This window comes from Castor canadensis, chromosome 7 (assembly GCF_047511655.1).
Source record: "Castor canadensis chromosome 7, mCasCan1.hap1v2, whole genome shotgun sequence".
NCBI lineage: Eukaryota > Metazoa > Chordata > Mammalia > Rodentia > Castoridae > Castor > Castor canadensis.
Genome location: NC_133392.1, coordinates 142,659,224 through 142,686,984, shown reverse-complemented (window position 1 = coordinate 142,686,984; position 27,761 = coordinate 142,659,224). Strand labels below are relative to the sequence as shown.

Genomic DNA, 27,761 nt, shown 5'->3' with positions numbered 1-27,761 from the left:
TTCTGAGGGGGCCTCCTTAGTATCCGTCTTGTCCCTCCTGGAGAGGCTATCACCTCTCCTGGAACGTAGGGGCCCTTTCGCTGGAGCTTCCCTTTGCCCTTTGAAGATCAACGAGACTAAAGGTCCCTTTTTTAGGGGGTCTCAGATACACAGCACTCGTCTAAGGTGTCCTCAGTTTCCCTTCCTCCCTTGAGAGGGCTGGACAGACTCCTTCTGCCCCGAAGATCGAAGGTTTCTTTCACAAGCTCCCCACCTCCAGATTTAAGGTAGTGGCAGGGCTCTAGTTCAACAATGACCCACCCTCTGCCCAATCCCGCCCCTTGGGCTGCCCGAGGGAATCTCCATGGCAACCGAAACATCACAACTTCACGGAAGTATCGCGAGAAGCGCGGTTGCGTCCGCGGCCCCGGAGAGGCGGAGCGAGGGCGGGAACGCAGAACGGAGCGGGGTGGAGCTCGGGCCCTTTGGAGGTCCGCGTCGGGAGACTGCAGGCGGCGCCCCCGCGTGACTACGCTTTACATAATCGCCGCCTCGCGCGTCATAGTGGTGTACTCCACTCTGGACCCAATCGGAGTCCTCCGAAGCCCCCGTGTTCCGCCCTTTTCTGCTTGATCGACGTCCAAGTGAACCAGTGAGCGTCGTCGCGCCCGCCCCGGTTTGCCCCGGCCCGCCTGCGCCCGCCCGCCCGCCTGCCTGTCTGCCCGCCTGCTGCAGCTCGTTGCCTGCCGCCGCCGCCGCCAGGTTGTGCCTCAGACTGTCAGATAAATCGGCGGACTGGGTCGGCGGGGCGGTGATCACTGCCGGGGTCGGACATGGCGGCGCTCTACGCCTGCACCAAGTGCCACCAGCGCTTCCCCTTCGAGGCGCTATCTCAGGGGCAGCAGCTGTGCAAGGTGCGCGGGCTAGGGCGGCGACCGGGAACTGGGGACGCTGGAGGCGCGGCCCGGAACTCCCGGTTCTTCGGGGACGCCCGGCGGGGTCCCTAGGGCAGGGTGTGGCAGACCCGCCCAGCTGAGGAGTCACACCCGCCCTGCTGGGGCCGGCTGGGCACGTGGGGGAGTCCCAGGCCGAGTCAAGGCCCCCGCAACCCGCGTGTCAGGGTGCTTAGCAACCGTGGGGGGATTGTTCTCCGACCCGGTGCGGTCGGGGAAGGGGACAGCGGGTCCTCTGCTTGCCCCTCACCAGCGGTGCCGGGGATCCCCTTGGGTTTCCTTCCCTCCGCTGCGACCGGTAGCCCGGGTTGTAGACTAAGGGACCTCTTGCCCCGCCTGGACTTGAACTCCAGAGTTGGGTGCTGCCTGGGAGGAGTGGCTCGAATTCCCGACACTTCACCTGCACTTTTCAGCCAGTCTCAGAGTTGGAGGTGGCAAGGCTTTATCCCCCCATCCAAGCACTCGAATCAGACGGATGCCTCTCCAGCATCCAGTTGGTGGCCTTCGGTCCTCGCCCTAACCAATTTTTACCCCTGGAGTTCCAACTTCTCGTCTTCATTTAAATGGCTTCACCCCACTTAACCTATTTAAGTGAATAAAGATGCTGTAAAGCAACCGTTAAAAGTCATCCGACCCACTGAAGAGTGTCATTGAGAGGTAGCCTCAGAGGATAATCCAGAGTTTGTGTCTTTGATCTGAATAACAATTGTATGCCACTGTTGCCTCCAATGGCCATGACTTTACTTTTACCACTCTTGTTTATCAGGTCTGAAAGCACACAAGTGCATGAGTACCCTCTTTGTTCTTGAAAATTACAAGAAAGTTTTGTTTTACATAAACAAAAATGACTTTAATGTAGCACTTTTATTTCACAAGTAAATCTGCAGAAAATCACACACAGAGGCAGAAGAACCAATACTAGACTCTTAGGACTTCTGATTCTGAGTCTGGGGCTTATTTGTACGTTTGTTTTACAATTTATGGCTAGTTCCATACAAATTCTTACTCCTACATCAACAGCAGGGCAGTGATGCAAATGTTGTAGAGAAGGAAAATAAAACCCAGAAACTTGAGTGACTCGGGCATTATGACTATGTGAGGAACAGTACCTAGTACCTAGGTCTGTTTCCTATGAAGGCTGTTTCCATTTCTGAGTTCCTTTAAAAATTATATCCTCATTTCATTTCAGGAATGTCGGATTGCACACCCTGTTGTGAAGTGCACCTACTGCAGAACTGAATACCAGCAGGAGAGGTAGAGATCTGGTTGACCATGAAAGATGTGAATAGGCTTTTTTCTTTCTTTTTTTTTTTTTTTTTTGGTAGTACTGGGATTTGACTCAGGGCTTGCTTCATGCTTCATGCTTGCTAGGCAGGCACTCTACCACTTAAGCCACTCCGTAATCCTCTTCTATGTTTCTTTGTGTCTCTATATCTCTCAGGCTTTTTCCTCTTGAAGTCTGAATACATTTCACATACAGATCTGTAATCGATTGTATTGTAATATACAGATCTGTAGTGAATTATACACAGATTCTACAGTTGCCTGTTATATTGAAGCGTGTGTAATACACATACTACTCTTTAGATATTGCTTATTGATTGCTTAAATTTTTATTTTTTATTATTTTTAGTGCTGGGGATTGAATCCAGGGCCTCAAGCATGTAAGCACATGCTCTAACACTGAGCTACATCCGCAGTCCCTGATTGCTTAAATTTTTAAAGGTACTTATTTTTTAGACTTTTTTTTTTTTTTTTCTCCCTGGTACTGGGGCTTGAACTCAGGGCCTTCACCTTGAGCCACTCCACCAGCCCTATTTTTTTTTTTTTTTTTTTTGTGAAGGGTTTTTCCAGATAGGGTTTTTGCCGGAACTGTTTCCTCGGGCTGGCTTCGAACCTTGATCCTCCTGATCTCTGCCTCCTGAGTAGCTAGGATTACATGTGTGAGCCACCAGAGACTGGCTTTTTTAGACCTTTGATGAATGATTTTATAGGTGGTTATGATCTTTCTGACAATAAGAAATCAATCCTGGGCTGGTGGAGTGACTCAAGTGGCAGAGCGCTTGCCTAGAAAGCATGAGGCCCTGAATTCAAACCCCAGTGTCAACCCCCCCACACCCAAAAAGAAAAAAAGAAACCAATCCCACAGTAGTAAAACATGAGCCTTATATGCTCCAGTATGTAAATATACAGAGATTAAAGAATTTATAAGACTAAAGAAGATACATTTGGTAATGTTATGATCTTGATAAAAGGTTTGTTAATCCTAGCTATGTTTCAAACTAACTTGCTTTTACAGTTTCCTTAGGTGACTCATTTTTCTTTTTTTGAAATAGGGTTTCTCTATGTAGCTCAGGCTGGCCTCGAACTCATCTCCTCCTGCCTGTGTCTCCTGGCTGCTGGAATTGTAGGTGTGCACCACCATGCCTGGCTCCAAAATCAGTTTTGTGTGCTTTTATTTTATTTTGTTTTGTTTTGTGCTGGAGAGTGAACCCAGGGCCAGAGGCATGCTAAACAAGCACTCTTGTCACTACACTACTCTCCCAACCTGCCAGAAAATTGCTCTGGAAAATGTTTGAAGTGCCTTGTTTTTTTGTTTTTTGAAGTGTTAGCAAGGATTTATTTTAGTATAGCAGGATAAAACACAGAGAAGTGGGGGAGAGAAAGAGAAACATTTCCTTCTCCGCACACAGGAAATGGAAATAGAGAGTATCTTGTTTTAATTTGAATGTTTTCTACTCTGAAGTTTTTCTTTTGTCTATTTTAATTTTATGGTCACCTTCATACAAATTGGGAAAATAAACAGAAAATAGATTGGATTTTTATATGATATTATTTTTAGATCTAGGATATTCTTTTGTGCCTCTCCATGTGAAGCATTAGACATTATTTAAGGGTGATTCCTCTTAGGCACCTTTATTATTATTATTTATTTATTTTGGTGGGATTGGGGTTTGAACTCAGGGCTTCATGCTTGCGCAAGCACGTGCTCAACTGCTTGAGCCACACCTCCAGCCCGGGCACTTTTATTAGTTTAGGCATTAGGTAGTATTATGACCTCTGGATCTTCACAAGGCCATGGAAGTTTTTATTATTATTGTTTTTATTTTTTGTTAGTACTGGAGTTTAAACTCAGGGACTTGCACTTGCTAGGACAGCACTCTACTTCTTGAGTCATGCCTTCAGCCCAGGAAGTTTTTATTTTTGTCCATGCTTAACTCTTAGAGAAATCAGAAATGTTGACAAATTATTTGGTCATAGCATCTATTTCCCTACCTCTGGAATTTTCATACATTTTTACTTGCAGAAGAGAGGTGGTTAGAGTAAGGTCAACATGGATAGAGTCTCTTGAGTTTATATTCTAAACACATACTTTATTCCTCACCTTAAATTTGTCAGCTATTCATCTGAACTGGAGAGGATTTCTTTTCTGTAGTCCATTTCAGTCTAACATGTTTTGACATTCTTCTCTATATCTGGTTTTTGCTTAGAGATGTCATAATCAGAAATAACCCATTCTCCATTTTAACTAAATTATCATTTATTTGAAATAATGAAAGTATTAACCACATAATTAAGATAATTATTGGACCAGATGCTGGTGGCCCATGCCTGCAACCCTTGCTCCTTGGAAGGCTGAGATGGGAAGGATCATGGTTTGAAGTCAGCCTGGGAAAATAGTTCAAGAGACTCCATTGCTAAAATAATCAAAGCAAAATGGACTGGAGGTGTGGCTCAAGCGGTAGAGCATCTGCTTTGCAAGTGCGAAGCCCTAAGTTTGAACTCCAGTCTGCACCCCCACAAGAAGAAAGTTATTGGCCAGATATTCAAACTTCAGTTAACCAGTGTTTAGACCATATTTCTCCTTGCCCTTAGCAAATGAGTAGATTCCTTGGGTTTAAGGAGGAATTAGTTTTCAAATGTTCTAAGAAAAGCCTTGTGTCTCTTTTTTTCTTTAATAGTAAAACCAATACAATATGCAAGAAATGTGCTCAGAATGTGCAGTTGTATGGAACGGTAAGTAGGATTTCTCTGATCCTAACAGTGAGTACTTAGGTCTCTTGGAACTTTGCCTTTTGTGGACTATTAGAACATTTTTATTAGAAGTAGTTATGTTAATATATTTAGTGTTTCAGTTTTCAAACTTACTTAATACTTATTATGGAGTTTCTGTATTTATAGTCACTACCAGGATTGTAATTTTCCTTGAGTGACTTTGGCGACCAGTATAGAAAAATGAGGAGAAAAACGAATCCTATGACTTGACCTCTTTGTTTTGGTAACAGCTCATGATTCATTTTGGTGAATTTTTTTCTCAGTGTTGGGGTTTAGGCTACTGTGTCTTTGCAGGTATTCTCTTAACACATTTATACACTGATAATGGCAGAGAGGCCTTTCCAGAAATTTGGAAGCGCTTGCTCATTTCTCCAAAGAGCTGGTTCTGTTGAAGTTCTTGTAGAAGTTTCATCATACACTCTAAGGGCTTTTTGTTATTTGTTCATTCATTTATTTAAAAATCAATAGTCCTTTTCAGAAAGACACATTTTTTTTTATAGTGCTAAGCATTGAGCTTCATTTGATCAATAGAGAAGCAAATTTATGATATTGGGGATACGTTTTTACTATAATTCATGGAATACATAGTAGGAATTACTGCTTTAAAAGTGTACCAGTATTTTATGATATACTTACTTGGCCTTTTTTTCCTCCCCTTTAAGCCCAAACCTTGTCAGTATTGCAACATAATTGCAGCATTTATTGGCAATAAATGCCAGCGCTGCACAAATTCAGAGAAGAAGTATGGACCACCATATTCCTGTGAACAGTGCAAGCAGCAGTGTGCGTTTGACAGGAAAGATGACAGGAAGAAGGTAAATCTCTGTGTTTTTCCTTTTTTGTTTTGTTTTTTGGCAGTACTGGGGTTTGAACTCGGCCTCACGCTTGCTTGGCAGACACTCTACCACTTGAGCCACTCCTCCAGCCCTTCTGTATTATTTTTCTTGTTTGCTTGGTTTTTCCCAGGGAAATTAAGGTGGGCCAATTTAAATAGATGTATAACAAAAAGAATTCTGAGTTTATTTCCTGATTCTGCTGTTAACTTTGAAGAATATTAGGTTTTGTTTTCTTCACTTATTAAATGTGAACTATTATAAATTTAACATTTCATAAGAATCCAAATTATAGTGATCAATATCCCACATAAGTGAAGTGGTAATTGGCAAAAATCTATATAATTTGTGAAGGAGAGATTGTGATGTAAGCAGAATGGAGTGGTATCACCAGTATTATTGTGGCTCTTTAAATGGTATTATTGTTGAAGTTAATGATCACAAGAAGGTGACGTTAAGTAGAAGCTAAATGTATAATGATAGTGCCTTGGTGGAATTAAAATGGGTTATAGTTCGGTCATGTGACCCTCCTCTTGCTTAAAACCCTCCAGTGGTCTCTAATTATACTTAGAGTAAAACCCAGACTTCTGGGCTGCAGATGTAGCTCAGTGGTAGAGCACTTGCCTAGCATATTCAAGGCCCTTGGTTCCATCCCCAGCAATGCAAGAAAACAAAATAAAAACCTCCAACTGCCTCCCATGCCTGCAAAGCCCATGTCTAGCACTCGGTCTCATCTGCTGTCATACTTTCTGCCTCTCTCCTTGTTCCATCCATACTGACCTCTTTCAGTCCTCAGGTGTGCCATCTCATTCCTTCTATCCTCGCACTGCACTGCCTTTCTTTTGCCTGATGTGATATTCCCCATTGTGTTATAACTGGCTCCTCATATAGGTCTTAACTCAGATGCCATCTCTTCACACAGACTTTCTTTTACTGACTCCCTCAGTTTTAATTTTTATCATGTCACTCTGTTTTATTGTCTTCATAACATGTAATATTAAGAAAAAAACCGTATTGTGCATTATGTGTTTGTCCCTCGTCATTAGAATGTGAACTCTTTGTCTATCTTGCTTTCTGCTGTATTTCCAGGGGCCTTGCGCATAGTATGTGCTTGAGAAATAGTGCATAGAGAACGTAGGAGTACCAAAACTTTTTCAGTGACCAGAGGTGCTTAGACTCTTAGGGCTGCCTCTTGCTAAATAAATTTGTTAACTTTCCAGTGACCAGAGGACTTCTCTCTGCCAACCAGGAAATTTTCCCTGAATCAAGAAACTGCAGAAGCTGAATTAGTGATTAGGAGGTAGATTATAAGAACATGTTACCCAGGTCTAGGGGATAGCTCAAGCTTTATAGTCCTCCAGACTTGAGTCTCATCCCACTCCTGGGGCTAGCTGAGTGATCTTGGACAAGTTTTTTTTCATCATGCATCAATTTCTTTATCTTTCCCAGTGGGAATAACAGTAGCTACTTCGCAGAGACATGGGGAGATTTAATAAGATAGTTATATAAAATACTTCATTTTGAGCCTGCACGTGATATAACTCATTAAATGATGCTTGTGTTAATTAGAATAGCTAATTTTTATTAATCTGGTTATACTAGAATTCATTGAATTTCTGCTTTATTAGTTAATTCATGCTCATAAACTTGAAGAAAAAAGCACTAGACATAAAGTAAGAGCAGGCAATCTGGATCCAAAATGCTTGAGTTGAAATCTTGGTTCTGTGTGACTTTGGGCCAGTTAATCTATCAGTGCTTCAATTTCCTCAGGGATGATTAGCCCTCAGCTTTATAAGAAAGGTTGAGTTATTATGTGTAAATTCCTTAGAAAAGTAGGGAATCAGTGTGATACTTTGCTTTTTTTTTTTTGTGGTACTGGGGCTTGAACTCAGGGTCTACACCTTGAACCACTCCACCAGCCACCCCCCCTTTTTTTTTTTTTTTTTGTGATGGGTATTTTCAAGATAGTTATTTGCCCTGGCTGGCTTCCAACTGTGATCTTCCTGATCTCTGCCTTCTCCTGAGTAGCTAGGATTACAGGCACAGGCCTGTTTTTAATAGTTTAATTCTCAGAGGATTATCTTTTATTTAAAAAATGTTTTTTTTGTTGGGGTACTGGGGATTGAACTCACTACCTAAAGTATACCTAGCACTTAAACCACACCCCTGGTTCTTTAAGTTTATTTTTAAAGGAGAGATCTGTCCTGTGGTCCTCTGTGCAATTTCACTTACAATACTTGCTTTCTTTCAGTGGAACTGCCTTGTTTTCAGACCCTCTTTTAGTGATTTACCTTGTTTGCAGGGCAAGGTTTGCTGTGGTGTTTTAAAATGAGGCCTTATCCTATAACCATGACATGAACCAGATTGAAGTTTGGTTTTAAAGTTCATTTGTATATTCATTAACAAATAAAACCTATCATGTACTATACTTTGTTCTAGGTGCTGAGAATAACATTAATGAACAAGAGGAGCAAGACCTTATTCCCACAGAGCTTATGTCATGTGTATGAAAAAGAGATGGGCGAGGACAAAGAAGGAAACAAGCAAACACAAATTTTAGATGGAGATGCTATAAAGAAACAGAGTATATTGTAAAGAGTGAACAGGGAAGCCAGCTTGAGTTGAAACTAGAATGATGAGACGGTTGCACCCATGGGATGCTCAGGAGGCCAAAGCATTACAAAGATCTTAAAGCAGGAGTGAGTTTGGCACATGGGAAGAACAGAAAGAAGGCAGAGTAAACAAGGGGAAGAGAAAGGAAATGAGGTTATAGAAGCAGGTAGGGGCTCCATTTAAGTCACATAGGCCATAGTAAAGAGTTTGGGTTTTAACTAGATACAAGAAAACCTTGGGTTTTAAGGAGAGAAGATACAACCAGATTTACCTGTTTTCTTTTGGCTGCACTGGGATTTGAACACAGTCTCACATTTGCTAGGCAGGTGATCTATGGTTTGAGCCACTCTGCCATTCTTTTTGGTGTTGGAAATTTTTGTCAGAACTATTTGTCTGAGGCTAGCTTTGAATCATAATTCTCCTGATCTCTGTCTCCTGAATAGCTAGGATTACAAGTGTGAGCCACTAGCATCTGGCCAGATTTACATTTAAGAAGCCTTCTTTGAGGGCTGGAGGTGTGGCTCAAGTGGTAGAGTGCCTGCCTTGCAAGTACGAAGCTGTGAGTTCAAACCCCAGTTCCACCAAAAAAAGAAAAAGAAAAAAAAAAAGCCTTCTTTGGTAGGAGTGGAAGTAGGATGATCATTTTCATTTGGGAAGCTCTTGTAGTAGGAGGTGAGAATGGCTTTACTAGGACAGAAGTAGTGTAGTTAGAAGAGGATAGGGAAGCAAAGAGGCTTTTGTTGACAAAATAAAAAACACTTTAGAGATCATGCATGGTGGTGCATGCCTGTAATCCCAGCTACTCAGGAGGTGGTAATAGGAGGATCATAGATTGAGGTCATCCCAGGCAAAAGTTAGCAAGACCATATTTCAAAAACCAAGCAGGGCATGTTGGCATATCCTTGTAATTCCAGCTGTTCGGGAGGTAGAGGTAGAAGGATCCTGGTCTGAGGCAAAGGCACAAGACCCTCTTTGAAAAACGAACTAATGCAAAAAGGGATGTGGGTGTAGCTTAAGTGGTAGAGCACCTGCCTACCAAGATCAAGGTTCTGAGTTGAATCCCCAGTTCCTCCAGAAAAAAACCAAAAGCAAACAAACGAACAGAATTTCTATTTACTTAATTTATTTTGCGATTCTGAAAAAGCCCATTTTAAATAATGATGTAACCTGCCTATGTTCAAGATGGTGCAAAAGGACTTGGGGTGTGGCTCAAGTAGTAGAGCCCTTGCCTAGCATGCTTGAGACTTGAGTTTGACCCCTAGTACTAAGTAAAAGCATAAAAATAAGGAAAGATGGAGCACAAGATCTAATTTCAGGAATAGGATATGCAGACTAGAACATTCCATAAAATATTAGCACACTCTCTTCCAAACCTGAGTAATTCAGCCAGCCCCAGACTTCCTACAAGTGGTTTCGCAGACCAGATGCTGCACAAAAACAGCCTAGCCTCAGCGGGTTGTGGAAGCCACACTCTTCTTTGTTAGCCTTGTACCCTACTCCCTGGGACACAACTGCTTTTGTTTAAAGGAAGCAACTATCTAATTCAAACTGTGTCCAGGTAGGCCGCCACCAGGAACTGGGGCCTTGAAGCTATTTGCCCATTCATTGGTCTTCCTCTAGGGACATTCTTTCCATCTGTGAGAAGGTATTTAAGCATATCATTTTGTGAGACATTTATAAGGTATTAAAACTGAAGTATGGGAGGATTTGTGGGATGTCAGTCAAACAATACAAGACTTCAGTTAGGAAGAATAAGTTCAAATTCAAGAGATCTATTGTATAATGTGGTGAATGTAGTTAACAACAATGTATTGCATTATGTTTTTTGTTTGTTTGATACAGGGTATCTCTATGTTGCCCAGGCTGGCCTTGAACTCTCAATCCTCCTGCCTCAGCCACCCTAGTATACCACCACGCCCAGCCCATTGTATTGTATTCTTACTAATTGCTGAGAGAATAGATTTTAGCATGATTTAGCCATTCCATAATATATATAAATTTCAAAATGACACGTCATGCATGATAAGTCTACACAATTTTTACATGTCAATTAAGAAAGTGATATATAGGCTTTATATTTTATCTTCTGTCTTCTCTTGTTCCTGCTGAGTTTTCCTGAATGAGCACCATGGAGATATTTGTATCTTTTGAAACTCTTGTGGGAATTTTGCTCTGGTCTGATTGCTGAGTTGAAGAAAAAACAAAGAGATAAATAAATTAGAGGCTATATTTATTAAACAGCATTTAGGTGCCTGGCACTATGCAGGTGCTTTATGTACGTTGTTTCATTAATCATTGCAGCAGTCCTCTGTGACTTACCCAAGGTCATACAGCTTGCAAGTGACAGATCTGGAACTTGGGTTCTAGCTCCCAGTGCCTGTGTTCTTGGCCACTGCACTACATTTCCTTTTCTTTATCTTCTCATCTTCCAGGTAGATGGGAAATTGTTGTGCTGGCTGTGCACACTGTCATACAAACGTGTCCTTCAAAAGACTAAAGAGCAGAGGAAACACCTGAGCAGTTCTTCTCGTGCCAGCCATCAGGAGAAGGAGCAGTACAGCCGCCTGAGTAGTGGCAGTCATTACAACAGGTAACCCCCAGGTGCATGAGGCAGGACTCAAGGTGCTGGTAGATGAGACATGATGCTTACACAGGCAAACATGGAAGATGCCATCTTAGAAGTCTTCCTATTCACTCTCTTAATTAGTAGTCTGTAGGGAGTGTCTTGTTTGACATATATTATAATTCCTGTGTCTTCCAAGGGCCAGCGAGATTTTTGTAGTATTGGGGTTTCCTGGCATTGTATTATGTCTTAAAGTTATCTGGAACCTATTGTACTTTACATGTAGTGAGTGTTCTTTTCACCCTTAGTAGGAGTTTTTCTTATGTAAAATGCAGAAAATAATAGTATTACCTCATGGGGTTGTTGTGAAGATAAATTATATAGTACCTGCAAAGTAATTAGTTTTACAACTAGAATTTAGGAAGTATTCAATACATTTCAGTTATTTTTTGGTATTATTGTCATTATGACTTTGTTTATTCAATAGACATTCTTAAGTACTCTCATGGGCTAGGGCCTCTGCTGGGAATAAAGAGATGAGCAAGAGTCATTTGCTCTCTGAGAGTTTGTAGTCCAGTAGAGAAGACAGACTTGTAATGAGATCACTGCAGTCTAATATGATGGGCACCACAGTGGAAACATGTCAAGGTACAGGCATGAGAGGCAGTAGTAATTACCTAGGAAGTCACGTAAGGCAGGCTTGGAGAAGAGCTGCTGTGTAACTATATCTCAGGATGAGTTGGAATCATCAGCTTTCCTTAGGCAGAGACATCCTAGCCTGAGGGAGCAGCATTTGCAAAGGACTGGTGGGCATGAGACCAAACAGAACCAGTTCTTTTACACTGTTGGGAAATGGGAGAAAAAAGGGTTCAGACCTGGTATGGAAGGTGAACTTAATCCTGGGGTTAGTTGGAAGCTATCTAAGGGATCTATGCAAGGGAAGGAACAAATCTGTATCAAAAATAATTGATCCTGAGTAGTGAAGAGTGCACTGGAAGAAAAAGGATCTAGGGGCTAATTAAGAAGCTTTTGTATTGGGGCTTGTACTAGGGGATGTAGCTCAAGTGGTAGAGTATTTGCCTAGCATTTGTGAGGTCCTGGGTTAGGTCCCTAGTGCCTGTAAATTAAATAAATAAATAGCTTTTGTCCCTCTTTCCATCATAGAAGAAAATAAAGGATAGAAAAAGAGACAAAGCTTTTTTTTGTAAGAATCTAGGTAAGCGATGTTATAACAAGAACTTCACCTGAGGCAATAGGAGTAAGGATTTAGGAAGGTACTTTGGAGGGAGATTTATGAGAAACTTAGATAATTTGATAAACAGATAAAATGAACAAGATCTGAGTAAAGAATAATTCTAGGTTTTTTATTTGGTGAACAGGTAGATCCTTAACTAAAGAGAATACAGGAAGGGGAGAAGAGAAGTTCAGTCTTGAAAAGCTGAGTTTGAAGTACCAAGAATTATTTATAGGAGCTAAGTCTAGAACTCAGAGATTTGGATATGGGCCACTGATAGCACATTAAAAGTCACAGGGAGCTGGGTTCCCGTAGCTTATGTTTGTAATCCTAGCTACTCAGGAGGCTGAGATCAGTAGGATCATGGTTCAAGGCCAGCCCTGGCAAATAGTTCTTATACCCTATCTCAAAAATACCCACCCAGATGATTCTAATGAGATGATCTCAGGCAAGCCCCATTTTCAACCCCTGTGATAGGTAGTTTTTAAAATTATGCCCTTGGACAATACAATTCAGCATAGAGGCTGAGAACAGAATTCTAGAAGCATTCAATATTTAAAGGATGGACAGAAAACCAAGAAGCGGCCTTCACGAAAATAGGAAGACCAAGTAAGCAGAAAATTTCTCGAAGGATGAAGCAGTCTGTAGAACTGTATTTGTATAGTGAAGAGAGGTCAAGTAAGGAAAGGTCTAGAGAACTCTTTGGGCATGGCAATCTGACAGACGATGATAGATGTCCAATCTGTTCCTCATATTATCTAGACATATACTAGAAGCAGGCTTTTGTTTCAATACCAGTTCGGGGTGACCTTATTGAGGCCAAAACTCACCATATTATGGGACTCAGATACCAGTAGGTTCACAGTGAGGAAGACCAGGAGTTCAAATATATCAACCTGGTTTCTAGTCACAGCTTTACTACTACATAGATGTATATCAGTTAATTTTGAGGGGCTCAGTTTCTGCAAGGTAGAAATAATATAACTCGTCTGTACCTCCTGGAACCCTAAGATGAAAGGTGCATGTGAGACTGTGAATGTAAAGGCTTTTTGTTGTTATCGTACTGGGGTTTGAACTCAGGGCCCTCACCTTGAGCCACTCCACCAGCCCTTTTTTGTGAAGGTTTTTTTCTGAGATAGGGTCTCACGAACTATTTGCCTGGACTAGCTTCAAACTGCGATCCTCAGGGCATGAACCACCAGTGCCCTGAAAAAGGTATTTTTTAACTGTAAGATTATATTTCTTACTAAAGTTTTGTCAGGTTTCTTGTGGTTATTAATAAAGCAGGTGATAGCTAATTAAAACCAAGAATGGTTTTTGGTCCTATGAATACTATCTACCCAACATCCAGTAGGGTTTTTTTTTTTTTGGTATTGGTGTTGGAACTCAGGAGGGGCTGATGTTTACTAGGCAGGCACTCTACCACTTGAGGCACTCCACCAGCCCCTTGGTAGATTTTAATAATCAAAAATAATAAGCTTTGAGAGGTGGAGGGTAAAAGAAGGAAGTAAAGAAGGTGAATATGGATGATGTACTTTATATACAAGAATGAATATAGAATTTTTATGAAATTACCATAAGAAGAGGACTAAGGTAGAAAGGAGAAAAATGGAGGGGATGAACCAATTTGGGATACAATATATATATACATGGAAATGTCGTAATGAAACTCTCTGTGTAGATTTGAAAAATTCTTTTTTTCAAAAACAGAACAGAAAGGTAAAATAGGTCCTATCTGGGGGGCTGGTACCAGTGGGAGGGGGAGGATATAAGGAAAGGAAGGGGGTAGGAGGGCGAATATGGAAATATTATGTACTCATGTATGAAGATGGAAAAATGAGATCTGTTGAAACTGTTCTAAGAATGGGAAGAGGGAAGACAAAGGAGAATAATGAAGGGGATGAATTTAAGAAATACCATAAGCACTTTTGTAAGTGTCACAGTGTGCCCCAGTAGAACAATAATATGGTGACTAAAAAAAAAGAAAAGAATCAAGCTTTTAAACACAGAAGAGCTACTATTTTTACATTGGCCCATTGGACAGACTTTCATTGAGCCGTTTTATTAATCTTTGATTTCTAATTGTGTCTTTTTATTTTTGCCGTTAAAAGCCAGAAAACACTTTCTACATCTTCAATTCAAAATGAAATCCCAAAGAAAAAATCCAAGTTTGAATCAATCACAACTAATGGAGACAGGTGAGCCAGTTGGAGTATGTGTGCTCACTCATTTGAAATGCATACAGTTCTTGAAGCGAATATGTTTTAGGTTGTACCTAGGAGCTAGTCTGTGACTGTCAGTGAACCTTTTAGTGGTGCTATGCTAGCCACCTGATAGGTTATATATAAGCAGTACTGATATATTTATCAATTAAATTTTGTCATTAAATATAAGAACTTGTAACTATTTAATAATAGTTGAATTCTGCAGTCTGCTAAATAACTGCCCCACCCTGATTCTAAGATATCAAGTTCTGAATGCTTCACTGTGATTCATGCCTATAGCTTCCTCCAGGCAGGATAAGAGTTGGTTTGGAGAGGCAGAGCAGAGACAAGGTGAGGTTAAGGCACCATTACTTTTGGTGGAGGGTATTCCAGCTTCTTTAGTATTCAGAAAGCCATCCCATAAACTAAAAAAAAGAAAAGAAAAGAAAAAAACAAGAAGAAAAAGAAAGCCATCTCAGTGCAGATGCTGGATCAGGAAAGAATGAGATGCATTTAAATATTTCTGTTTCATTTTCAGTTTGTCTAAATGCATATTTTTATTCCTTGCTTTCCTCTCTCCTTCTCAGCGATGCTTCCTCTTATGAACTACTTTGTCCTAATATCCAGAGTGCCCCGTCCGTGTTTGTGCAGTGGGCTGCCTCCCAACAGAGTCTTGGGGCCAACCATTTTCCTGTTCCTCCAGGCCCAGGCATCCTGAAGTGAGAGCACCTGAAACACTCATCCCTAAAATCCTTGGAATCATCTCCATTCTGAAAACTTGCATTCATAGTCCTCGCTCCCAGCCAGTGGTGGATATGGGAGCAGACCAGGGCTAAATTTTTTTTTTTTTTCTTCACAGAATACAAAACATCTGTGAAGTTTATGCTTTCCCATTGCCTTTTTTATTACCCTGATTTCAGACCCTACCAAGGTAGTGTCTTTTTGCAACTAGTTGAATTGATCTTAAATTCTCAAATTGAACCTTCTGAAAATACTTAACTTAGATTTTCAGATTCTATCGGGGAAGGAACCACAAAGACCATCTCTCTGGTCAACTTCCGTTTTCTCTGAGCAGCTAGTGTGGCTATTCTGAAGAAAATAGATGTGGCACAGATTGTCCATCACCTCTGAAATGGTCAAATACCATTTGTGAATGTCCTATGAAGCAGGGCATTCAAGCCAAGAACTATGCTTCAAGATTCATTTCTGTTTGTGCTCATTTATGACCCATGCTGTGTTTGAATGATCTGGAAAAAACTCATCCACACCCTTTATTTTAACTAACCAATCCTTTAGGCTTACCTTCTATTAGCTTATTTTGTCTTGAGGTATTGTCACTATTTTGCTGTCCTTGGTATGGCTACACCAAGCTAAAACTCAGGCTGTCTCTTCTGATTGCTGGATTGCATCTGACCACCATCAATTTCTGTTTTCCTCAGTATGTGGTCTCTTATGATGTCCTCCAGAAAAATAAGAGATCGCTTTCCCCCTAAAATAACATACTAATTCTTTTTCCCCATGTGGTACTGGGGCTTGAACTCAGGCCTGCACCTTAAGCCACTCCGCCAGCCTTTTTTTGCGAAGGGTTTTTTTTTTTTCTGAGAGGGTTTTGAAGAACTGTTTGCTCAGGGTGTCTTCAAACTGTGATCCTCCTGATCTGTGCCTCCTGAGTAGCTAGGATTACAGACATGAGCCAACAGCACCTGACCATACTAATTTTTAAATGTAATTGCTCCAGTTTTTTTAATTTTTTTTTATTTTTTGGGTGGTCCTAGGGTTTGAATTCAGGACCTCATGCTTTCTAGGCAAGCTCTCTACCACTTGAGCCACTCACTGTCAGTTTTTTTATTTTTATTTTTTTTTTATACAGGGGCTTGCTATCTAGCTCAGGTTGGTCTTGAACTGAAGATCCTCTTGCCTCTACCTCCTGAGTGCTGGGATTTTAGGTGTGTATCACCACTCCCGGATTAGTTTTGAACTCAGAGCTGCTAAACAAGTGCTTTAACACTTGAGCCATGGTCCCAGTGTCCCCCAAATTATTTTTTTTGCCATGAGGTGTGTTTTATTTTCATTAATTATACACATAATTTTTTATAACATCCTGTGGCAAACTGGAGGATGAGGGAAAGGGGTTCCCCTCAGAGACCCACAGGCCAGTGGCACTGGCACAGAGTGCCCTGGTTCACGGAGCAGCTTGTGGTTCATGTGCATTTTGCAGGTGGCTCTTCCTCCACATCACCAGGGGTCTCCGAGGTGATAGGACAAGGTATCCTCTAGGCTCTTAGGCAATTTCACTCCTCTTTTTCTGCTCCATGGACTCTTTGGTCAGCAGGGTGTTCTCCTACATCTCCATTTTCTTCAACTTGGCCTTATGGAAGCTGGCAATTTCCCCCATGTTTGGCTTGTCTGCCATTTTCTTAAAACGATTTGCACGTCTCTCTCTGAGCCCGAGCCCCTGGTGCTTCTACTCGTGTTGCTACAGCAAGAGACCTAAATTACTCTTAGAATTTGAAAACTTGGAAAATTTTTTCTGCTACCACAATAATATTCATACATATACAAGTTCCATTTGATGTTTCTGCAGTAGTACTCCTAGCACTTTCTTTTATTTGCATTTCCTGTTGAAATATTCATAGCACAAGATAAATTACATTTTGGTATCCTTTGTATTTTTTGTGGGTTTTTCCAGCTTTTAATTCACTTTGGAAAAAGCATTCTGACAATCCTTTGATTTTTTTTTTTTTTTTTTGTGGTTCTGGGGTTTGAACTCGGCCTCACGCTTGCAAGGCAAGTGGTCTATGACTTGAGCCATTCTACCAGCCCTTTTTTCTGTTAGGTATTTTGGAGACAGGGTCTCTGGAACTATTTGCCCCGGACAGGCTTCTAACTGAGATCCTCCTGATCTCTGCCTGCCAGTAGCTAATATTACAGATGTGAGCCACAAATACCTGGCCTGACAATCCTTTTTTTAATGGCATGCAAACCAAAAAAATATTCTTACTGCATACCTGTATGCTAAGTTATTAGTCTTATTGTCTCATTTCTGAAATATCTTTTTAGCTGCCTCACAGTTTTTAACTAGTCACAATTCACTTTTAAAACATGCATATACTTTTGGGTTGTAGCTCAGTGATAGAGTGCTTGCCTATCATGTGCAAGGTCCTGGGTTTGATCCCCAAAGCTGAAAAAAGTATATACTTAAATTTATGCTCTTACTCTTTAAATTTTATTCCTCATGTGTTCTGTAAGTTTCTTCCTAACAGTTTTTCATTGATCTTTCCATACTTCGACATTCTCCTCTTTAACTTTATATTGAGCCATTTTTGATTATTTCTTCCTCTTATTTTGTATCCATTAGCCTTCCATATTGTAGACAGAACACATTACCTTAGCTTTCTCTAATGGTTTGATACTTAGAAGATGACTTAGTTTTTTTTTTTTTAGTATCCTATAAAATCTATAGCCTCCCTCTTGATATTTTCTAAGTTGTTGAAATTGTAACAAAAAATTTCAATTTGAAAAAATCTGAGTTAAAAGTCTAATTTTCCTTCCTTGAGAAAATTACCAGCTACTTTTTAATGTTATCTGTTTATTGTTCCACAGGCAATATAAAAATCTCAACATTGGGTGGCGCCCAGGCATGCCTTGTGGTTTATTGTTTTCTAAAAGACCTACTTTTCCTTGCAGTTTTATTTTATTCTCCCTCTAAACTACTCTTGAAAGATTGAGCCTTTGAGGAAAAATTCAGGAGCAATGATAGAATTATAGGGAGGCAGAACTGGAAGCATGGCTCAAGTGGTAAAGATTGTCTGCCTAGCAAGCACAAATCCCTAGGCTCAAACCCCGGTACCACCAAAAAAAAAAAAAAAAAATCTTATGATAGGGAGGCAATTTTGGCTCAACTTAAGCAAAATTGGTTTTTGATTAGTTTTTGTTTTGTTGGAGCTAAAGGTCTCACTGTGTAGCCCAGGCCAGCCTTGAACTTGATCTTCCTGCCTCAACCTTCTGAGTACAGAAGATTTTTCTTTTCAATTCTTTTTTGTTTTTTTGATGGTACTGATATTTGAACTCAGGACCTCACACTTGCAAGGTAGGTACTCTACCACTTGAGCCACAACCCCGGCAAGATTGTTCTTATAGTAACAGTTTTTAGAGAAGGCAGGAAGTATCCTGGAGAAGTAGTGAGTTCCCTGTCATTAGAGGTATTTGGAAATAGACTAGTTTTTCTGCCTTGCTAACCTAGCCATCTCTTATTTCCAGCAGTTCTTACTGAACTAGTAGTTAGAATCAGAGAGATTAGGCCCTAACATAGGATAGACAGGACTAGTTTTGTCAACAATTAATTGGTATAAGAGGAATCTTCTCTCAAGAAGCAGGTAGAGCCAGACACTGGTAGCTCATGCCTGTAATCCTAGCTACTCAGAGGCAGAGATCAGGAGGATTGCAGTTCAAAGCCAGCCCCAGGCAAATAGTTCATGAGACCCTATTTCAAAAAAGCCCATCACAAAAAAGGACTAGTGGAGTGGCTCAGGTGGTCAGAGTGCTTTCCCAGTAAGTGCAAAGCCCTGAGTTCAAACCCCAGTGCTGCCATAAAATCAAAAAAAAAAAAGAAGAAGCAGATAGAGCAGAGCAGCGTTAGGAACCTTGGGGACAATGAAAAGTTACTTACATTAACTAGCTCACCACTCTTTCATTCACTGTAATAGTGATGGGTTTAAATAGACCACAGGTTGAGGGAAGGAAGGTCCTCAGCAGGTACTGGAACAGATGTAAGATTGCACATAAAGGTTGCTTCCAGATCTGGTAGAGATTAATAGGCCCTTTCAGTACTTTCTCTTGTGTGCCTTGTTTTAAGTCTACTTTTATTTTATTATTATTTTTTTATTTTTTGGTTGTCTGGGTTTGAACTTGGCTTTGGACTTGCAAAGCAGGCTCTCTCTCACTTGAGCCACACCTCCAAGTCCATTTTGCTCTGGTTATTTTTTGGAAATCCAAAAAATAGTGAACTATTTGCCTGGGCTGGCCTTGAACTGTGATTCTCCTGATTTAGCCACCTAGTAGCTAGAATTACAGGTGTGAGCCACTGGTGCCAGGCTTACATGTATTTTTTTGTTACCCAGTAATTCTTCACATTTATCAGTTGTGAAGAAAGCATCAATTCATCCTTCTGACATTCTTCTCATGTGCTTAACATAGACTGGGTATGGGGGGGCAATTTTCTTACCAATACTGTGTTTTTCAGTTCTAACCATTTGACTTGGGGGCTGGGAGCATGGCTCATGTGGTAGAGCACCTGCCTAGCAAGTGCAAGGCCCTGAGTTCAAACCCTAGTACCACCAAAATGATAAAAAAGAAAAAAAGAAATGTTTGACTTGGTAACTATGAGGGAGTGTGTCTAATGGTCAGGCTTGCTATTTGGAGTTTCTTCCTGCAGAGAGAAATGCTGGTTATTAGATGTGCCTTAAGATATAGGAAAAAAACAATCATAAATGGAAACTACCAGTTGTTGCTCTATTGATGTAGGAGTTGAGAATCAGTATTCCAGTGTCTGCTTTTGGAAAAACAGGTTTGTGTTTTACTTAAAAGATAGTCCTGAGAAAAATGAAGATTTTCTTTTAGTAATTATCTAGAGAAGATCAGAATATGACCCTCTTGGCAGTGATCCTTTAACTTGTTTTGGGTCTGAGGCACTTCTGACCAGCCATTGAAAACTGGTCTTTCCCCCAGAAAACTGCTTGGTGTATGGGGAGATAGATTGTACATATAATTTCAGGGTTTTACAGATTCCCTGAACGGGTCTTGGCTATGAGAGACTGCTAAAAGAACATAAGAGTCCACCTAACACTTTGACAAAATGCAGTGTCAAGCGCTGTGCCTGGGAAAAATCTGTTGAAAACCCTGGTTATAGTGTGACTCTAAAGTTTGCCACTTCTTTGTTCTCTTTCTAACTAAATGTCACATAATTATTTTTTTATTTTTTTTTTTTGAGACAGGATCTTGCTATGTAACCCAGGCTGGCCTTGAATTCATGATCCTCCTGCCTCCACCTTCTGAATGCTGGGATTACAGGTGTGTGCTGCCATGCCTAGGTGACATAATTCTTGGTAGTAGGCATGACAGTAGTCAGACCAATTGCAGCATAGTGGAATTTGGTTTCCTTCCTATAAATCTCAATCTTTTTAGAGAAAGGACTGATCCTGGGATGAAATAAAGCAGCTGCTTAGCTGCATCTCATCATGACTTTGAGGGCTCTCACAAGCATGAGCTTATAATTGATAAACTATCCATAATTCTAGGAAGTTATCTAATAACAAACAGGACTATTTTAGCCATAAAGCATTGTGGATCTTTAGTGAGCCAAGCAGTATCCTTGGCTCTTGGAATATGGCATTTATTTTAGTCCTGCATTTGAGAGAAGATGCAAGATGCTCCGACGTTGTGGTTTTTGAGAACTGGTATTTTCTGATGACCACCTTACCTGTGTAGTTGAAGTTCAGCAAATACTGTTGAGCCTGGTATGTATGGATCATATGTGCTTGATGTTGGAATTCAAATGGTTTACTTCTGCCCTTGAGGAGTTTATAGTCAAGTGGCCTTGGGTACATTGCCAGGTAGAGAAAGGTTTATCTCATCCAAGTTACAATTATTTTCTCCTTCATTTTTCTACTCAGCTTTTCCCCAGACCTGGCTCTGGACTCACCAGGCACTGATCACTTTGTCATCATTGCCCAGCTGAAGGAAGAGGTGGCTACTTTGAAGAAGATGTTGCATCAGAAAGATCAAATGATCTTAGAGAAAGAGAAAAAGGTATGATTTAGTTAATGCCTTTTAAACCAGAATGAGAGAAGGTTAAGGTATGTGGTATGGGACATGATGATAACTTTATTAGACTAATATTTGTTGGGCACATTGGTGCTTTGAGAGAGATTCTGTGGCCAGATTAGGATATCCTGGGGGGAGGGTAGCTGTTTGCCAAGATGACTCATGGGATAGAATTACCTTGGTCAAGCCATTTCAGCCAAGTGGGTTCGGAAAGCTGCTTTTTCTCAGCATTTGGAGGAAGCTTCCACATCTGAAAGATCTTTGTTAATCAAACTAACAGAGACATTGTATAAAACCACAGTGTCCCTGTCTTACTTCATATATGACATACAGCAACGTATTGCTATTGTCATCATGAGCATCCTTGAGAGGCTCCAATCACAAGTTGCTGAATGAATGCCATGTATGGTGGCACAAGCCTGTGCTTGTAATCCAGCACTTGGGAGGCTGAGATGGGGATGGTAAGCTCAAGACCAGCTATCTCCAAAGAAAAAAGGTATCGATACCCTGTCTCCAAAAGAAAGGTGCTGAAATGAGCATGGAGTTGGGGTAGAAGATGGTAGTTGTATAACTGAAAAGTTTAATCCTCTCAGGCTAAAAGAACCTGATGTATCCATCTCTGTTTGGAGATGCTTTGTCCATGGGACGGCAATACTCACAGGATGTAGCCATGTCTCCTTCCTCCCTGGGGTGTTCAGGTGGGCCCTACTCCATGACTCTTAATGTCACTATGTTTCGTTGCTGACAGTGACCCTTTATAAACATGGGAATGCCTTAATATTGTCAGTGTTAATACTGTACATTTTCATTAAATTATTTTCTAGCTTATATTTCTGGTATCTTTATGTATCTTCAGAATGAAACCAGCCTTCTTTCTTTTCCTTGCGGAACTGGGGTTTGAACTCAGAGACTACACCTCGAGCCACTCCACCAGCCTTTTTTTGTGGTGGGTTATTTTGAGATAGGGTCTTGCAGACTATTAGCCCCAGCTGGCTTTGAACCTCGATCCTCCTGATCTCTGCCTCCTGAGTATCTAGGATTACAGGTGTGAACCACTGGTGCCTGGTGGAGAGACCAGTCTTTTTGTTGTTGTTGTTGATGGTGCTGGGGCTTGACCTCAGGACCTATACCTTGAGCCATTCCACCAGCCCTTTTTTTGTGAAGAGTTTTTTTGAGTTAGGGAAATATCCCTGGGCTGGCTTTGAACCACGATGCTCCTGATCTCTGCCTCCTGAGTAGCTAGGATTACAGGCGAGAGCCACTGGGGCCCAGCCAAAGGGAACTTTTTTACATCCTTGTTCTAATTTGTGCTTATTGTTACCTTATTTTCAGATTCTTAGAGAATATCTCATTCCTGGCTCTGGTAGCTCACGCCTGTAATTCTAGCTACTCAGGAGGCAGAGATCAGGAGGATCACAGTTTAAAGCTACCCCAGACAAATATTTCCTTGAGACCCTATCTCGAAGAAAAGAGAAAAGAGAATTTCTTATTTTTGCCTTAATAACAGTAATAGCTAACTTTTCTTGGATGCTTCCTTTGGGACTAGATCTATTCTAAGTGCCTTATCTATGTTAACTCATTTGTCTTTAAAATAGCCCTTTGAGGGAAGAATTATCACCACATATCCTAGGTGAAGAACATCTTCATTATTTTTCCTCTTAGGGTTCTAATCCCTCTATCTCTGGTTTTTCCCTGAGACTATTAGTTGTCCTGTGCTAAGTTCAGAATGCCATAATTAATTTTAAATGGCTTCCCTTCCTTTCCCTGCCCTTCCTTCTCCTCTCCTTCCCTCATATCTGAGATGGGGCTCTCTTTGTGTTGCTCAGGCTGGCCTCAAATTGCTGGGCTCAAGCAGTGCTCCTGCTTCAGCCTCCTGAGGCTGAGTGCTGAGAGTACAAGTCTTTGCATGCAGTCTTTTCACTCATTTCTACCTTGTTTTACAGATGAGGAGACAGGCCCAAAGAGATTAAAGTGTTTAAATCACATAGCTAGTAAATGGCAGAACAAGGGAATGAACTTAAATCTTTCTGACCCTATTGTTCTTTCTATTGTGCTAGGCTTCATCCTTCCAGTAAGGTGGAGATTTGTTGGAAGACACCCAATATTCTTTCTGCTTTACTATGTGACTAGCAGGACTGGAGGTGTGGCTTAAGCAGTAGAGCAGCATCTTTCCAAGCATGAAGCTCTGAGTTCAAAACCTAGGCCTACAAAAAATGCTACTATATGACTAGCAGATGAAAATGACCCAAGTATGTTCTCTTCATGGACCAGACCAGAATGGCACATAAAAGGACTTTTGTAAAATATAAACAAAATGAGTACTTGTTCCTATTGATTTGCAGAATTGGGGTTTTGAACAGGGAAAAACCAAATAGCTGTTATAGTCTACAGCTTTTAGGATTAAGTCATAATCCCTGGTTTGGGACATAGTGTCTTCAGAATCATGCCTGACTCTGCAACTCTAGCCTTATCTCCTGTCACTCTCCTCATTGTTGAAGTAATCTGTGATACCTTGCATTTCTCTGCTGTGCCCATTGTTCCCTTTGTTTGGATCCCTTTCTCTTTATTTTACATGCCTGTTGCTGCTGAACCTCAAAACTCAGCTTACATGTCACCTCTCTGGCTTAGATGTCCCTTTCTGTATGCCTGGTTTGGCAGTCATGGTTCAAATGGAAGAGCACCTGCCTAGCAAGCACACAGCCCTGAGTTCAAAACCCCAGTACTAAAAAAAAAAAGTTCAGGATTTTTTGTCATCTTCAGGAAAACTTTAGGAAAAAATAGGATCCTACCTGGCTTTGATGTAGGTTGAGATCTGCAGGAGAGCCCGGATTTCAGTAACTTGGGGACCCTTGAGCTTTCTGATACCAAAACATTCTTCATTGCACAGAAATTTCTTCTGGTCACTGTGCTTTTTTCCCTGCAGATTACAGAGTTGAAGGCTGATTTTCAATACCAGGAATCTCAGATGAGGGCCAAAATGAACCAAATGGAGAAGACCCATAAAGAAGTCACAGAACAATTACAGGTGACTGCGTATGTGGTGACCTGGTGCACTTGGGGCTGGTTGTTTTTAAATAGTCAGCTCTTAGATTTCCTTTTCTCCAAGTGTTGACAAATCACATTAATCCTCCTTTTGGATATCTTACTGTTTTCTCTTGGATGTGTCTGGTCTTTTTCTTTCAAAGACAGTGGAATTAAAATGTTCCTTGATTTTTGAATATTCCAGATATTTTAGGTATCTGAATTATAGATTGTCTTCCCAACTCATTAAAGCACTCCATGGTTTGTTTCTATTGCATTTTTTTTCCTTTTATTTTATTGTTTTTTACATTTACTTACATGTATATACATTGTTTGTCCCACCTCTTCCCCTCCCCCCTTTCTATTGCATTTATAACTCATTATAACAGTGAGTCCCAAGAGATTGAAACATACTGATACTGATTAACATGTAGCACATGTTCTTTACCTGAACCACTGTTGTCAAGCCCTAGAGCTTTCCTTGTTTTTCATCACTAGAATTGTCCCTCTCTTCCTTATCTTCTACTTTGCATGCCTTCACACCTGCATGGAAAACTTATCCTACTATTTATTATTATTGCCCATGGAAAAAATATATCCTATCCTGTTACAACATTCTTCTATCACTGACTTTTTTTTTTTTTTTTTTTTCTTTTTAGGCCAAAAACCGAGAGCTCCTGAAGCAGGCAGCTGCCTTGTCTAAGAGCAAGAAGTCGGAGAAGTCAGGAGCTATAACCTCTCCATGACAAGACCACAAGAGGCCCCCAGCACCAGCAGATGGAGCTGTCCTGGGTTAGGGTTGGAGACCTGGCTGTTCTCTGGGAATTGCAAGCTTTCTTAAGAAATCTCTATTTTATTACAGTTATCCTTCTTTGTGTGATTGTAGTGGGCTGAATGGAAACATCTTGTTTGTTTTGTGTTTTGACTGCATGCTTGAGCATTTGGGGTTTCAGGCTCTTTCTCTCATACTGCTCCTTTCCTCTCTTCCTTCTCTTCCTCTCCTTCCTACCTCTGTCTGTCCCTCCCTCCCTCCCTCTCTCTCTCTATCTCTCTTTATTTTGATACTATTCTTTTTTTTTTTTTTTTTTTTTTTTTTGTGGTGGTCACTGCTCAGTGTCATGTGCAGAATGTTTTCTGTCCATCATTGCATCCTGCCATCCATGAGCAAGTAGTTTGGCATTAATTATATATCACTGCCGCCCTCTGAACTTTGAAAACTGCCACCTTTAAGACTTGGTACAATGAGAGAGGCTTTCTCTCTCCAATAAACCTTTTGCTTCAGGGTATACTCTTGGGTTTTTTTCCAGGTATATTATGTATGAACTTTGTACTATGTATAGCCAGAGTTTTATTTATTTTTTAAAAAAAAGAAACTTTTTCTTGATAAAGGAATAAAGGTAGCTTAGCTAGTTCTTGTAAAAGTGATGCCTCTTAAAAAAAATCCAGTCCTGTTCTCTAGCTTTTAGTAAAAGAATCAAATCTTTTTTTTCTTGTTACCTTAGAGTCTTAAAAACTGATTGCTAAGGTAAAATATTTGACATGTAAGTGTGGAGTTAAGTGCCTTTTGGAGGATTTCTTGGAAGAGCATTTAAGGAGATACTTAAGGAGGTTGCAAAGATTTAAACAGTCTGTCTTTTTAAGTAAGGGCAGAAAGAAAGGTTGTCCAGGTTATACTGGACACTTCCCTTCCCCACTCCTTTCCTTCTTCTTTAATGTGACTTATTTTAAATTTTAACACTGCCATTTCTTTTTTTAAAAATACCCTTTACTTGCTTTTATCAGTTGTTACACCAGGTTACTGTCAGAAAACATTTTTTCATGAGCATATTCAAAATGGGATAATATTTGAATTATAGAGCATTATGAGGTTCAGTATGAACTACTGAAGTATGGACTGTGAGTCTGATTGGGAGAAGTAACACTGTACCTTCTTTCTACTCCTCATTTGTCCCTGCCTAGACGTTCCTTGTTTTTAATGAAAATTTATTGAAAACAAGTGCTTCTCAGAAGCAGTTTAGCCTCAACCAGAGTTGTATGTGCCCTGTCTTCCCTCATTGACCCAATTGGCACTTGGATTTATTTCTTCAGAAATGGGGATAGATTTGCATTTCTAGCCATACTCTCAGGTTCTCTATGTAATGTTTGTGAAAGGAATTAGGGATGTGTGGTATGTGCCATGAAACAACAAAGCCAACTGCCCAGTGCAGTTAGAGGTAATTTATAATCATGAGAGCAGATGACATTTGTACCTCAGTGTCCCAAAATTGTAACAGAAGTGACTTCTTAATAGCAAAGGTTCTGTAATTTGTGATAGTGTTCTCATAGTGGAGCCACGCACATAATCAGAAAGAGATGTGGACATGGGTGGCTTCCTGCAGATAAGAGATACAGTGGACCATGTTGCTTTCATATCACCCTGGTAGGGAATGTAATTTTCCCTTTTAAGCAAGGGAAACCACAGTGCTAAATAGCTTTTGTAATTTTTTGAATGAGAAACTTTTAGGTAAAGATAATAAATGTCAGGGTAATATTTTTCAGATGCATTTATTTGCATTGGCTATAGGGAAAGGATGGTGAAAAAATGACCGTCAATTTTTATTTTTAATTTTAAAGACTGAGCAATTCTGATACATGTAGTATGACGATATAAAAGCATATTCTTAGTTTTATACTAAATCTTTTTTTTAAGGTCTTGGCATTTAATATAAAGCAGACCCACACATTTTCTAACTTTCCATAAGTTCCTAAAAGGGAAAAATGAAACTTCAGTCTTGAAATTTTGATTTTTAAAAATCATGACACCGTTTTACCATGAAATTGAGTAGCTAACTTTTGGTAACACCTTTTGTTTCTTTGTATGTTTGTAATAATGGACATTTTAAAACAAAGGAATGTTTTGGTTTGTACAGACTTTGACAAATGTGTGTTAATAAAACTTCATATTGACTAAAGTATAATTATTGATTTTTCTGTTTCTTATTTGTGGTACAAGGTATCAAACTCGGGGCTTTGCACATGCTAGGCAAGTGTGTATCACTCAGCTGCACCCCCAGTTACACCTGCAGTGTTTATTTCCAGCTGGTTCATCAATTGGCATATCCCATTGTCCCCTTTAACCCTGAAAATAATTTACCTTTTTTTTTTTTGGAGGGACTAGAGTTTGAAGTCAGGGCTTCACGCTTCACCCTCAGTCCATTTTGCTCTCGTTATTTTGGAGATGGGAGTCTCATGAACCATTTGCCTGGGCTAGCCTTGAACTGTGACCTTCCCAATCAGTCCCCCAAGTAGCTCGGATGGCAGGTGTGAGCCACTGGCACCTGGCAAAAGAGTATCTCGCTGGTAGACTTAATAGGGAGTTTCAAAACTGTCAGACATTACAGTCTTCTGGTTATTATTACTGCAGAACAAATTACCCCCAATTTTAGTGGCTTAAAACAATCATTTTTATTTATTTGGCTTTTTTTGGCTGCACTGGGACTTGAA

At 40.5% G+C, this 27,761-nt stretch overlaps 1 protein-coding gene and 1 pseudogene across 3 annotated transcripts; one reads left to right on the top strand and one right to left on the bottom strand.

The window, feature by feature from the left end:
• The first annotated feature begins 657 nt into the window (after positions 1-657).
• Fam76a (family with sequence similarity 76 member A) lies at positions 658-27,235 on the top strand. Of its 3 annotated transcripts, XM_020178848.2 has the most exons (11): positions 658-893; positions 2,122-2,186; positions 3,269-3,343; positions 4,895-4,949; positions 5,651-5,803; positions 10,867-11,024; positions 14,343-14,429; positions 15,023-15,154; positions 21,107-21,242; positions 24,181-24,282; positions 24,938-27,235. In XM_020178848.2, the coding sequence occupies exons 1-11, from the start codon at positions 813-815 to the stop codon at positions 25,022-25,024; spliced, it is 1,131 nt and encodes a 376-aa protein (XP_020034437.1). In that variant the 5' UTR covers positions 658-812; the 3' UTR covers positions 25,025-27,235. The 3 variants fall into 3 exon arrangements, with proteins under 3 accessions (XP_020034437.1, XP_020034446.1, XP_020034461.1); XM_020178857.2 differs by lacking the exon at positions 3,269-3,343; XM_020178872.2 differs by lacking the exons at positions 3,269-3,343; positions 15,023-15,154 and having other exon boundaries at positions 659-893.
• LOC109696034 (thymosin beta-10-like) lies at positions 16,717-16,963 on the bottom strand (annotated as a pseudogene).
• Positions 27,236-27,761: the final 526 nt, after the last annotated feature.